The sequence below is a fragment of the Lygodium microphyllum genome, chromosome 25 (assembly GCF_053477565.2).
Source record: "Lygodium microphyllum isolate KBCC chromosome 25, Lygodium_microphyllum_v1.1.10, whole genome shotgun sequence".
Lineage (NCBI taxonomy): Eukaryota > Viridiplantae > Streptophyta > Polypodiopsida > Schizaeales > Lygodiaceae > Lygodium > Lygodium microphyllum.
Window position 1 is genome coordinate 4,872,194 of NC_141159.1, and position 14,779 is coordinate 4,886,972.

Sequence of the window (14,779 nt, forward strand, 5' to 3'; positions counted from 1 at the left end):
TAAAATCAGCCATAAAGCGTATTGAACACTCATCAAGAGGCTTGAGAGGTGTTTGCGTCTCATAGAAGACAACATGACAGCTGCATATGACCTGCTAGGCATCCAAATCCCATAATCTATAGGCCTTAAAGTCACCATCTTCATAACCAAGGAGGATACATCTACGTGACATAGGCTCATGTGGCATACGTATAGATGCCTGGCAGCCAAACATCCTCAAGTAATCATAGGAGGGCTGCATGCTACTCCATGCCTCATGGGGTGTAATACCATCCAAGGTCAAGCACGGTGTTCTTTTAACCAAATAGACTGCTGTCATAAGGGCCTCAACCCAAAAGCCATAAGACAACCCAGTTGTGGTAAGCATAGAAGCAACCTTTCCCTGTAAGGTCAGGCACATGCCACGAGCAATCCCATAATACCGTGGGCACAAGAAATCAATGCCATACTGCTGACAAGAGGTCCAAAAGCTGGGAGAGAGAGCATGACTCTCATGATCCATCTGCAAGCACCTAGGCTTGCTACCAGCAGAATCCATAAACCTGTCAAGTATAATTGCAGCATCTTCAATCTGCACCAAGGGAAAAGCCCAGACACGGTGGGTAGCATGATCAACAAAGGTCACAAAGTACGATGCTCCACCAAGTGATTGGGAAGGCATAGATCCATATACTAGACAATGGACAAGATCTAGAGGAGCATGCCTCGTACGATTGCCATATGCCAAGGGGGCTCTGCAAGGACCAAGAGTACAAACAGGGCAAGCTTCAAGATTTGTAAGTGACATAGGGGGTTTTTAAAAAAAAATCCTTACACAGAAACATAAACAGAAACCGTACGACAAAGCACAGACTGATGAAAATAACACAGTTAGGGTTAGAGTTAGAGTAACTCAGAGACAATGAACATAGGGAATAAATGAAATGATATGGCTACTAATAATACGATGCTCATGCAGCAAATACACTATGCAGTGAATGAATACTGAACCTCGAACTTCTGTATCTCTAGGATTAGGGCAAGGGTAATGAGCTGGAGAGTGTGTCGTACTCCAAACGGATCCCGAATCGCAGCAAGGCAGCCTCCGGATGTCGAACACCAGCAAACGCAGCAGTGAGAAGCTGGATCTGATGCAAATAGCAATGAGGAGAGAGAAAGACTAAAAACGGAGCCTGTAGGGGAGAGAAAACTGTCAGGGCAGCAGCTGGAGTCTGCAAACGCAGCAGTTTGCTGGCGTGGCAGGCTGTATGACAATAGTGCAGATGAACAGCAGTCAGTCACCAGGCAGAAATAGCAGCAATCAGCGTGTGAACGGCTGGAAACAGGCGCTAGACTGTAGGGAACAATGATGGACAACAAGGGCTGAGATGTCCTCCGTGACCGGGGTGTGGGCAGCAAGCTGGTAACACCTGAAACCTGCAAAAATGAGATTGTGAAAGAGTGGAGGGTTGGCTGCCAGTTTATAGAAAATTAGGGTTCTAGATCCTCTCCCTCTTAAATTTCTCGATTTGCTCCCCGTTTTAGGGTTTTGGCTAAAATAAGCCTAAAATAAGCATGTTTTGAGGCTATTTAAGTGGCTAAGTGCATTTCTTAGCACAACAAGAGGCAACAATGAGTCTACACGAGACAAGATCTCCATCTCTCTGTGGTGCATATGGGCTAGGTGATAATGCCATAACAATGTATATGGTATCCGGATAATTGCAACCATAGAATCTCCCACATGAGAGACATGCACTAAGCAATGAGGACCAACTCTAGAACCTCTGGCCAAAACCAAGCGACCACGACAGATCTTGCATGACCTATCCTAAAGAGAAATAATATATCCTGCATTATGTAACTGACTAACAGAAATCAAGCTCTTACCGAGCATGGGAACATGTAAAACATCCCCGAGTATAAGAGAAGTCCCATTAGGCAAAGCTAGGTGTATATCCCCTGTATCAACAATAGCATAAGATTGCTCAGGGCCCAAATAAATACATCCATCAATCTCCGTGTAAGAAGAGAACCATGCTTTATGAGGGGTAACATGACAAGATGCCATAGAGTTCAAAAGCCAATCAAACGCATAGGCCTAATCACTAAGCAAGTAAGCTGTAAGGAAACAAGATGACAGGAGTACATGCTCAACTGCATCCTCATGGGTAACATGTACCTCACCACTAGTAACAGTGGTAACACCTGCTGCATCTCTTGTATCTCTGACTCTCTGCTCATGTCGAGTCCGTCTCTGTTTCTACTGCTCTCTAATCCGTCTAAAACATTTTCTTTTAACATGCCCAAGCTTTCCACAATGGAAGCATACAACATTTGTAACTGAAGAACCTGTAGAAGATAACAAGGAATCCAAGTCATCATGAACAGGGCTATCTATAGCATCCTCGGAGCTCAAGGAGTCTAGGGCTGTCCCAACATAGGAAACCTGCTCATCAAGACAATCTTCAGTAGAAGCACAAGTAGTAGAAGCATGCTGCTGCAAGTACTCTTCCATCCTCACTGAAGAGGGAAGCATAGAAGCATCAACTAGGGATGCAGAAGCTCCCATAGGAAAAAGACTTGTAGCTAAGTGCACGACATAACCAACCACAATAGTGTAAAGGCCAAAACATCTGTCAAAAGAGCATATGGTATTCAACCATGAAATCAGCCCATAACCATAATGGCAAACATGACTCTGCAGTACATCAAACCACATAGTAGCATCCAAGTCAATGCAAGACCGGTAAGTGGCATAAGATCCTGCAATGGTTAAGCTCCAGGAGAAGCCCAAGTATCTGTACAACAACATCCAAATAAGTGGCTCTATAAAGTACATGATATTAGACAAAGTGCATAGCTGGGTAAGCATCAAGAGCAATTGCTCTCCGACCTGTATGGGCAAAAGCAACCCAACTAGCATAAAAGCTAGGCAACACAGAAGTAACAAAGTCATAAGTGCTGAACCCAAGCACTATAAAAAAGTCCATTGATCAAGGAGTAACCCGCAAAGAACCAAGCATCAATGAGCAATGAAAGCTCAATAACCAACTGCGAAGACAATGGAGCAAGCACTGCTCAAACATGTATTTGCATCCAAGTAAATCTAAGATCCATAATCAGGGCATTAAGGGCCAAATAGCATCCAAGTTGCATAAGTGATAAGCCAACCAAATGCAAACTGCTCCACAAAATTCTCAAATGCAAGTTGATTCAAGCCCAAACATCTGCCATACTGCAGCCGAACCCAAAAGCATCCACATCAAATATTAGTCTCATAATGGGTAGCACGCGACATAAACCTTGTCAAGTGAAATGCCAGCTACAAAGAAAATAATAGTGAACCAAGAATTGAGCTCTACTCTTTGCTCAAGAAGCATCCGGAAGCATAAACATCAAAGTGGTATCATTCAAATATATCAACATATCATCTCGAGTAGTCGGGAACACCCGTAGACCATAGGTATAACCAAACTGGAGATAAAATAACCTGTCAACCAAGGTAGCATAAATCCCAACCAACAACAAGTGTCCACATCCAAATCAAGGCTCAATAGCTCTCAAATAGCATATTCGGGCATAACCCATGATGACCAAGCACCAATACATCCAATAGGACACCTGAATGCCAACAAAGAGCATTATGCATAAGCCATCCCTGATAAAACCTTGCTGTCCAAACGATGTACAACAGTAAATCCCTGCATAAATCGAGCTATGGAAGCTCAAACCAAGTCCCAAAGCATCTCAAAACATTGGGCAAACATTCCCAAAGTATTTGGGCATCAAATACCAAGCCTCGAGAGCATCACATAAGCTAAGAGCATGGCATTTTTTTGTTGTAAATCAACTCAAATCTGTTACAGAAAATTCAGTGATTAGAATTTGGCAGATCTGACATCACCATTGCGTTCGGAGCGTGCCAAAACCCCAAGTTAAACTCTTACCTTGCCTAAATTGGGTTCTCGATGCTCGAGATATGAGAAAAAAAGAGATTTTTGAGCTAGATTTTGAAACATGCGCAAAAAACGTAAGTTGCTACTGTGGGGCATGCTAGTTATGCTGAGGATAAGGGGGCAAATGGGGGCACGCAAGGTGCCTAATGAAGCCAAGGAACACTTGCAAAGAGCTTATGAGGGCCGAGGAGAGGCGGGAGATGAAATCTTACCTTGGGGGAAAGAAGCCATGGCTGGCATTGAAGCTCTAAGCTCTAGGTCTTCAATTTGGGCTGAAGCAATACCGGGCCAAGCTCCACGATCAAGCTCTGATCCAAAGCTCTGATACTAGTTGAAGGGGATGCAATGGCAGTGAAGAAGGAGAAGAGGAAGATGGGGGAGAGAAGAGCACACACAATGTAGGTGCTGTCTAGCTGAACTGACAGCCTTATTGCACTATCATATTATATATGAATAAAGAATGGGCAGTCACAGTGCACACGGGCAGGCCTAGAGGCCTTTCACCCCAACAATTGGAAACCTATGTGCACTCCTATATGGAGCTAGGCTTAAAGCTGTTTCAGATATTTGCAACGTACTCAGTCACACACATTATTATTTCCTAGGGGAGAAACTTGCACTTATAGGCTTATAGTGATTCAGATTGGGCTGGTGATGCAAACACTAGGCAATCTACTAGTGGACATTGTTTCTTTCTAGGCTGTTCATGCATTTCATGGCTAAGCAAGTAACAGCCTACAGCAGCTACCTTGTATTGTGAGATTGAGTGCAAAGCAGCCTTCACGGCAATAGTGGAATGTGTATGGTTGCGAAGATTGTTGGCTGATCTACATTTACCATTGGAGGGTCCTGCACCTATTCTTTCTGATAGTCAAAGTGCTATTGCAGTAGCACGAAATCCTGTGTTTCATGCTCACACGAAACACATAGAGGTGCATTACCATTATATCAAAGAGAGATGCTATGCAGGAGAGATCAGCTTGATGTATATACCCACAAATAAAAATGTTGTAGACATTTTCACCAAGGCACTACTACGCAAGAAGTTTGAGGCTTTTCGAAAATCCTTAAACTTGCTACCCTTTGGTGATTGATCATCCTTGTACTTCATCACATTGGCAATGCAGGGGGGTGTTAGAATTTGCGGATTCTATGGGTAGTGCCCAATGTAATTTGTGTGGTGTGGACACTTATTAAAGTGTCAATGTAAGGTGTGTAAACCTAGTGTCTTAGAAACTTCAAGCAGTGATACTAGGCTCTAGAGTAAAATAAACCTAACCCTAGCTAGTTGGTGGAAGGTTGGTTAGGTCAACCCTTGACCTAAACATAAGACCCTTGGAGGTTGAGAAATTGCAATTTTCTCCGTTGTGAATCTTAATTAACAGCAGAAATTAGGGTTTTGCAGCAGCCTTGGGAAGCGTGCCAAAAATTGGAAGCTCCAAGACTTTGATTCAACAAGGTTGAATGTGAATTTCAACTAAATTCAGATGGAGGACTAGCCAGCCATTGAATTTGAGGCATTTACATCGCCTATGAAGTGGGTGAAGGCCAATTAAGTGTCGGAATCAAGGGGCAAAATAGATTGAAGACTTGCTGGTCACTTTGGATAGCAAGGGGAGTGAGGATTGCAAAGGGGATCAGGAGAATCCCATTGTAAATCAACTTCTTCTTCAATAAAGCTAAAGAAATACCAAAAGGGGCGCCAATTTCGGGGCCAATCGGGTGTACATTGTCCAAGATCAGTAGGTAAATTTGTATTTTGAGATTTGCATTAATTGTTTTTTGCTGTAATTAAGTTGTAATTAGGGATTTACCACCCATCTACGGAAGGAAGGTTAGTTATACGATTCCATTGCTGAGAGATGAGAGAGAAAGCTGTAGAGAGAGAAAATTCAGAGTTTTGTCGCAAAGAATGATTGAAAATCGATCAAATGCAGCTGCTACCCTACCACAACAGCTTGTAGATGCAAAGAATTGAAAAAAATCAATCATTTACTACTACTGCGCTGTCTCAACAGCCTGTAGATGTTGTGACCTATCGTTGATTGGTCTTCTCGTGCCCTGTTGCCTCAAAAGGTCCTCCAATGGTTGCAAATTAGACTAGCAACATCTCCTCCCTCTCTTTTGCAGGTTGAATATACTAAAAAGGCCTCTCTCTAGCCTCTCAAGACGTTTTTCAGTCTTGCATGGGTGTTTTTGACAAGTGACAGCCTTCCCAAATGGTTTTTTTAGAATTATCTGTAATTAAATATTACTTTTCAATCTGTAAATACTGAAAATTAATTTAATAATTGTTTCGGTATCCTGAAAAATAATCTAATTGGCCAATAATTAAATTGGCTAGGCATCTTTTACTCCAGAGTGTATGTGTTCTATCTTTGACCATCAGATTGGCATTAGGTATCATTAAACGCCACTTCTCTAGTGTCACCAACTGACACTTATGGCCAAACAAATGACCTAGGCCAACAACTGGCACTAGATACCACCAAGTTCTTGTGCTTCATAACTTATAGTAACTTTTGCCTTTGACATTCCATGATTTGTTGGTCCTAGACTCGTAAATTTACTCTAACCCCAATTACACCTCACATGTGCAACATTTACTTAACCATGTGATTAAAAATTAATCCACATGTTAAGTGAGGTTTCAAAAATGCATATCCTCGTGACACACGCCTTGACTAGCACTCGTCACCTCAACCATGTCACCTCACGCGAGTTACCTCACACTCGTTACCCGCTCTGATATCAACTTGATATAGACGAGTTTGTGCGCGAGCTGAGCTGAAAGTGCAGATATAGAGAGTTAAGAGCAGTAGAGAGTGAGAGAGTGAGCACGACACAATGGGTATTCGGTACAATGACAATGTACCACATTTTAGGTTTTGAATATATGTAAAGTACAAAATGTAAGGGTGCGTTCACACACGAACACAATAAAAGGCACAGTGATCCTTTATTTTCAACAAAAAGGTTTCATGCTTTTGTTACCACATAGATAGGGCTTAAGTTAAAAGATATAAGAACGGATAATGGGGGCAAGTATGTTTCTAATGTGTTCTAAAAGTTTTGTGAGATGCATGGCATTAAGAGGAAGTTGACAACTCCTTACAATCTTGTGTTAAATGGCATAGTTGAAAGATATAATTGCACACTTTGTAAGAGAGCCAAATGCATACTATCCACAACTAATCTCTCGCAACAGTTTAGGGGAGAGGCTCTTAAATCTGCAGTTCATGTATGCAATCACTCTCTTTATTGTGCATTGGAAAATGGGATTCTTGAAGAGGTACGGTCTGGCAAATCTACTTCATATGACCATTTACGTGTCTCTAATTGTGATGCCTTTTATGTATATTCTTGTAAATTAAAGGACTAAATTAGACATGAAATCCATCAAGGGCATCTTCATGGGATATGGAGATGAGGGAGAGATAGGTTATAGAGTTCGGTTTCCTCAAGATAGGAAGATAGTACACAGTCGAGACGTAGTATTTAATGAGGCAAAGTTGTTGAAAAGTGCTACACATGATGACCTTGACAAAAAGAAGGTCAAATATTCAGCATGAACAACCAGCCATTCAAAAACCATTAGCAGCAACCTATTGTTCTATAGCCAGAAGATAATGGACAACGAGTAGATGCACATGATGGAATAAGACAGCAAGAAGAACATACTAAAAACAGGTTACAACAACAAGAAAATGCTGAAAATTAGCCACCAGGTCATGGTGTGCACTTATGTGAGGATGTAGGTCCATTGCCTATCAATACTGATCATTGGGTAAGAAGGTCTACACGTGTTAGAAGGCAATCACAGAGGTTTCATTCATCTTTGGATTGCATTTTATTGATTGATGAAGGTAAGCCTTTGACATTTAGAGAGGCACGGTCATGTGAAAACAAGAGAAAGTGGGAGCTTGCTATGCAGGAAGAGATGAAGTCTCTTTATGCGAATAACACATGGAAGCTTATACCTTTATCCAAGGATAGGAAAGCTAGTCCTAATAAATGGGTTTACAAAGTGAAATGAATTGATGGGAAGCCCAAATACAAGGCATGTTTGGTTGCCAAGGGCTATACACAAAAGAAAGGCATAGACTTCCAGGAGGTTTTTTCACCAATGATGAAGATGACTATGCTCCGTGTTTTGTTTGCTCTCACTGCATGCTTGGATTTAGAGCTGGATCAGATGGATGTGAAGACTGCTTTTCTTCATGGTGACCTGGATGAAGAGCTGTACATGAAAGAATCTGAAGGTTTTACTATTCCAAGGAAAGAGCATTTAGTTTGTAAGCTGAAACACAACTTATATTGATTGAAACAAGCCTCTAGACAATGGTATAATACTTTTATGCTCAACCATGGATTTGAACGCAATCATGCAAATCACTGCTTATATACTAAAAGGGTTGATGATTGAAGCCCTATTGTGTTGGTCTTATATGTGGGTGACATGCTAATTGCAAGCATAAGAGTACTCTACATGCTCTTAAAAGGCAGCTAAGGTCAGCCTTCTCAATGAAAGATTTCGAAGCATGCATATTAAAAGAGATAGAGAACAACACTTGTTGTTTCTCTCACAAGACAAGTACATCAGCAAGGTACTTCACATTTAATATGGTGGATGTTAAGCCTCTTGGTGTACCTTTACTACCATATACAAAGCTTAGCAAAGTTGATTGCCCAAAAGATGATGCAGTTGCTACTACTGTGAAGGGCATACCTTAAGCATCAGCTTGTGGTTCTTTGATGTATGCCATGGTTGCAACTCGACTTGACATTGCTCATGCAGTGGAAGTTGTTAGTAGATTCATGTCTAACCCTGGCAAACCACATTGGGAAGCAATGAAATGTATCTTTAGATACTTAAAAGGTACACAAGACAAGTGTATATGCTATGGAAAGGGTACACTAGAGTTGCAAGGATTCTGTGATTTGGACACGGTAGGAGATCTTGACACTAGAAAATCTACCAGTTGGTATGTTGTTGCTTTGGCTGGTGGGGCTATTTCTTGGTGTTCAAGGTTATAGAAAATTATAGCATTGAGTACTACAAAGGTTGAATATATTTCAGTCACTGAAGCTTCTAAGGAAGCTATTTGGCTTTGCCTTTCTTCATGTACTCCAGTGCTTAGCTATCAGAATGCCATGTTTCATGCACGTACCAAACACATAGATGTTTAGTATCAGTTCATTCAACAAGTCTCCGAGGGTGGTATTGTCATACTGACTAAGGTTAAAACCCAAGATAACCCTACAGATGTTCTCACTAAAAGTCTTGCAAAGGCTCAACATGAGCATTGCATTCGATTAGTGGGAGTTGGCTAGCTTAAAGGTACTACTTCGGGCTTGGAGGTTGTTGGGTGTTGGATGTTAAGTCCCATTAATCTCTGTGTATATAAACTTACGAGTGTGAACACACCCTTATTTGTACCCTAACATATAAATATATTTTATTCTTTGTGTACCGTAACACTTATTGGTACACTCATCTTGGGATTCTCTCACTCTTACTCTCAGCACTACTCCTGCTCCATTTTTGTCTTACACTCCATTGCACTCTATTCACAACATGTGGCTCCTATGGTGATCTATGGTGATAACTAGAGTGCCATACCACGTTTTGCAAACTTGTCATCAGCAATAGAAAGAAGCGTATTGGAGTCCATTACCACTTTACCAGAGAGCAAGTGGAGCTAGGCACCATATGTCTAGAGTTTGTGCTATCTTTAGATGATTATGTAACATGTTGATATATTGACAAAGCTTGTCCCAATCCTTGATTACCTTCATTAGCATATTGGCATTCCTCCATCCTCCCCTTTGACATTGAGATGATGGGGAGAGGGGATCCCCATAGCTTTCTCTTTTATCACCCAGTGGTGAGAGGGGCACCTTGTTTGGTACCTTGTTCTCTTGGTGTTTACATGATTTTGAATGCCTATCAATTATTCGTTCATATGCATTTGTATCTTTATGATCGTACTTGTAGGGCACTTTTGCAAGTAAACAATTTCACCATGAGGACATTGCTCTAGTGGTATCACTGCACTTGGCATTTCATTCTATTTGAACATGACCAGGCCATTGGAATTTCATTCTAGTGGTATCCCTTGTATTGCCCATGCATTGGCATTGTATCAATACAAAACCAGGCCATTGGAATGGAAAATAACTTGCGAAAGAGAGGGTCTATCCAAGGTTAAAATTTTGATTGTGTACATGGTCATTGACTTGGATCCACTATATACCATTGGTAGTCTCACCATGGCAGTCACATCATAGTGGTTCCCACCATAGCATACTCTCATCTACTTCATCATGTACTTCATTCATCACCCCACCCTTCCCTTGCAACAGTTCATTTTATGAAGGATAAGATCTTGGATCTTGTTGTTTAATAATGGCATTAGAAAGTTAGAGAAAGATATAAGACCCAATAAATTGAACTACTTGAAAGAAGATATTGATTGCCTTGGTAATCATAGTAGGCCCTTAGGCAATCGTAGCACCCTTGGTCAGGTACCTTGGTTTCTGTTGGGTGGGACCTTTTACGTCGAAAAGAGGGTGGAGAAGTAATTTTCTTGCATCTTGGATTTTTTGGGCTTGAAAGGGAGTGTTAAGCCACTCAAATTAGGGTTAGCACTAATATGAAGTTAAAGTAGCATTAATCCTTAATATATTCTCCCTTAAACAGCCCCAAAAAGCATTAAATTCTGGTCACCAAAAATAGAACGGCTTTATTCTTGAGAAGTAGGACAAATGCCCCAAAATCCTCTATAAATAGATTGGGTGGTGATATCCTATGGTCCTTTTTGACAGCCTTTAAAGTCACAATGGGATCAACTTTGTCTAATTTGGTTCACGAAGTCAAAGCAGTGGTTTCCATGGAATTCATTATGCCTAGTTTGAGAGTTTCTATGACTCACAAATTGTTTCCAGTTTATAATAGGCCATAGTAATTAATGTAGTTGGAAGAAGATTGGATCATTGTACATTACTTGTCTGAAGAGGTACATGCAAGAAGGTAAGCATAGGTTAACCTTCATGTCAAAGAAGAAGATCTTTAAACAAGGAGATCTGGTTATGGTGTATAATTCAAAGCTCAGTAAGCATCTGTGTAAGTTGAAACTCAGGTATACGAGTTCTTATGTTATAGTTAAAGATGTGAGATAAGCTACTTTCATTTTGGAAACCTGTTTTGGCCTGGGCCTTCATCTCAGCCTGCTGCTGCCCATTTGGAGAACATTGCCGTCAGTGGAGCAGTTCCTAGATGTTCTGCCTGTCCACATCATCAGCACCCTGCTACCCATCAGATATCATTATTCGGAGCTCCTGCTGCTACATTTGAGGGCTGCTACTGTGGCATTTTCACAAGGAGCAGGTGGCCTTGCTGGTTCATCAAGCATTGTCTGCTAACAGGATCATAAGCTAACCAATATCACTTTGAGGTTACGGTGGCCAAAAATCAAGTCTCCATGATCAGTTGCCCAGCCATGGCCATCTTCATTTGACCAGCTCACATCATTATTGACTGCTGTATTTTACTGTGGCTTGCTTGCATGTTGCTGTTGTCATCATTCTCCGCATCAATTTGACTCTAGAGGACCGATTTTACTCCCTCTACGGTTACATCATCATCTCATCAGCCCAGTGGATTGCTGTTGTCGCTTTCCGAGATCTGTCATGAGTATGTCTTGGAGCTGTTCCCCAATCTCCAACACCGCTCTTAACTCACCTCATACTAGGTCCTTGAGACACAAAGGTTTTGAGGCACTTGTTGTATCATATTCAACAGATTCATTCATTCACTTGAGCATTCTACAGCTTGTGCTCTTTTGTGGTGGTACTTTCTGTGTTTCTGTGCCCTAGCATTTCTTTACAACCTCACCTCAATGTTTGATATGTTTGCTCGCATTTAAGACAGTACCACATTTATTATCATATTATACAGAAACCTGAGTGGATAGTGTTTCTTAAGAATTGCATGCCTGATTTCCAAGAAAGGAATTATTTAGCACAGCTTGTAGGGAGTCCTCACAGTATTTATTGAGCAGCAGGCAATATTCACACGTTTGCTAAATGAATTTTTGAGTGTGTTGCGTACCACTTACTGTTTTCTTGAAATTAGAAATTTCTGTGGTTGATAAGAGTGAGACATGATGCTGGCAGACATGAGCAAAGTCCTGAAATGGAGCTCCAATGTGTTTTTAAGGCTAACTTTGGAACAACTCTTATTTTGACAGGTGAGGCTGTTTGATAGCGTTCACTATCTAAAGGCACTTGGATCTGGTGATGTTTGGGTCGCTGTTGGTTGGTCAAGTGATGTTCTTCCTGTTGCAAAGCGTATGTCTAATATGTGTGTGATAGCACCTGAATCTGGAATGAGTCTATGGGCAGACCTATGGGTCAGTGGTGCTTCTTTACCCTCTAATAACTGGTTTATGCGCTGTGAAAGTCCTAGCTCAGAAACTCTGTGGATAGGGGCAATCTTTTCAAATGGAAGTTTATATCGCTGATTACCCAGGACTTTTCAATGTGCTGTTTAACAGGCAATACCAGCTGCAACTGCGATTCCAACTAGTAGAATTGGGTCTCGTGTTTATGGAGCATCTCCACTTGTACATCAGTGGTTTGAATTTTGTCTGCAGCCAGTCCGTGCTTTACCGTTTAGGCAAGAGGTCTTTGTGGGTGCATCTCCTCTCCACTTGTTCGAAGGCCCAACCGAGAGGAACTTGCCATCGTGTGCCGATGCCGCTTGTGAAGAAACTTCTACCGCTGATCTTAGCATTACCAGGGAAGGTCCCAAGTTTCAGACAAATCTGGTTGAAGGAATGCCGCCAAGGGACATTTTGTCTAAAAGTGAGTTCTTGGAACCACTTTCAGAGAAAGCGATAGCAGATTACGAGTGGCTACTTTCACATAACACCACCTCCCGAGCCAACACACAGCCAATCGTCTCACTGGGTGGCGTTCGAACGATTCTCAAGGTCCTCTTCGGGCACGTTAATCGGACTTGAGGACACAATGCTCTGCTCTGCTGCAATAACATACCCCATGGGCGTTACAATCATATTCTCGTAACAATTATCATTATCGACCAACTTGACCCCATGTTTTAGCTTTCTGTGAACTTGGATTTTTGTATGGCCTCGGTGCAGGGCTGCAGAGCCACTCTCTCTATGTGTTGGAAAATGTCTGTGAACTTGTTGCCATTTGCTGGGACAACATAGCCGTTAGCGGCCTCATCAGAGGTGGCATAAGCTTTCTGTCACTATTTATGCAGTGATCGTACGTCATGCATCGGTATGTGAAGTTTAATCCAATCAACCTTGTTTCAATCATGTAGCATGTTTTTGTGAAGCTTTGAGGCTCAATTCATCTTAGGCAAACCATTTAGAGTGCCAGGTATGAAACATGGTTTGCATATTCGAGTAGTGTTTCTTAATTTTGTCCAGGTATGAAACATGGTTTGCATATTCGAGTAATGAAACTTCATGCTACCTAATGCCTGCATATGAGAGAGAGCAAATGAAGTATGCATCTATCCAGGAGCATTATTAAAACCTCCACACGCAAAAGAAGAAACCAAGGATTAGTCATTTGAGCCCACACACGACCTTTTGGCAGGCTGCATAGATACTGCCAAATTCATACTCTCCCCAAAAAATATCTACTACCTCAGAATACAGTTTTAAGAATGAGGAGCCGCTTGCGTATGTTATGATTAACCAAATGTCCATATTGTTGCCAAATTTGTAATCCTATTCTTGCAAACGGACTATATGTGGTCAATTAGCATAATGTAATATCAAAGCAATCTTCATTCCCAAGGGTCACCTACACCTCCAACATAATATGTAGCACATTTGATTGAAGGATTAATGAGATTATATACACAAAAGTGCAGAAAAGTGAAGTTACACATTAGTCCAAATGAACTTCCCTCTATTGTTCAAAAGGAACAAGTTGATCTTTCCATAAGAAACTAAGATCACCATTGCATGTTTCTATAGACTCCAATTTGAAGATGAAGCTCTAGCATAACCTCATTGCAAAACCACTAAATTTTTTTACAAAAGGTAGATGTAGCCCTCCACTCGTAAGTCCACAATGAGAAAAATCCATATGGTGTATTGCTATAATTATTCTGTTGTGTGGACTATTTCCTCAGCCAACAAGTGATACTCATAAAATGTTGGCTATCTAGTCTTTATGTATCTTTGAAATGGTGGTGTGACTAAGCAACCCCATATTTTGGATAGAGAGTTTGCACCCACATTGTTCCTTTCTGATGTGTATGATATTTCCAAATCGTATCATTGTACTATGGCCATCCAACAATGTTGCTTTGGGGACAATTTTGATTGTGTAGCATATATTTGATGACCCAATGTTCACTTCACCTTAAATTGCATGTCGCATAAATGGTGTTACCACTTCTAACTTGCATGCAAAATGGCCAACATTTCCTACTTATATACATTTAGGCCTACCTCTTTGATCTTGGGTTTCGTAGTCATAGGCCATTACTTAATGGGTTTGATACAAACTATGCCAATTCCTCTATCATTGGTATCTACTCTAATTGTGAGTGGTTGCACAAAATTTGAATATAGTAAGATTGGGGATGAATTGAGTGGGTATTTAAACCGTTGAAAATGCTTTTCCAAAGAAAGCTTACTTTTTCAAGCTATCAATTGAGAGGAGTTTTCATCTTTGCATAAAGCTTCATGAATCGTTTATAAAATATGAAAACCCCAATAATCCTCAAAGGTGCATGGGATTGGTAGGTGAAAAACACTCTTTCACAAAATGAATTTGCTTTGAATTAA

At 41.1% G+C, this 14,779-nt stretch overlaps 1 protein-coding gene across 1 annotated transcript in view; it reads left to right on the plus strand.

Annotated features, from left to right (window-relative positions):
• LOC148013862 (putrescine-binding periplasmic protein-like protein) overlaps positions 1–13,285 on the plus strand; it is a 56,331-nt gene extending 43,046 nt beyond the window's left edge. Inside the window, exons 6-7 of the mRNA XM_087666640.1 lie at positions 12,191–12,352; positions 12,497–13,285. Coding sequence (XP_087522766.1) covers positions 12,191–12,352; positions 12,497–12,964 — 630 coding nt within the window. The 3' untranslated portion in view covers positions 12,965–13,285. The remainder of the gene's footprint in view (positions 1–12,190; positions 12,353–12,496) is intronic.
• The last annotated feature ends 1,494 nt before the right edge of the window (positions 13,286–14,779 follow it).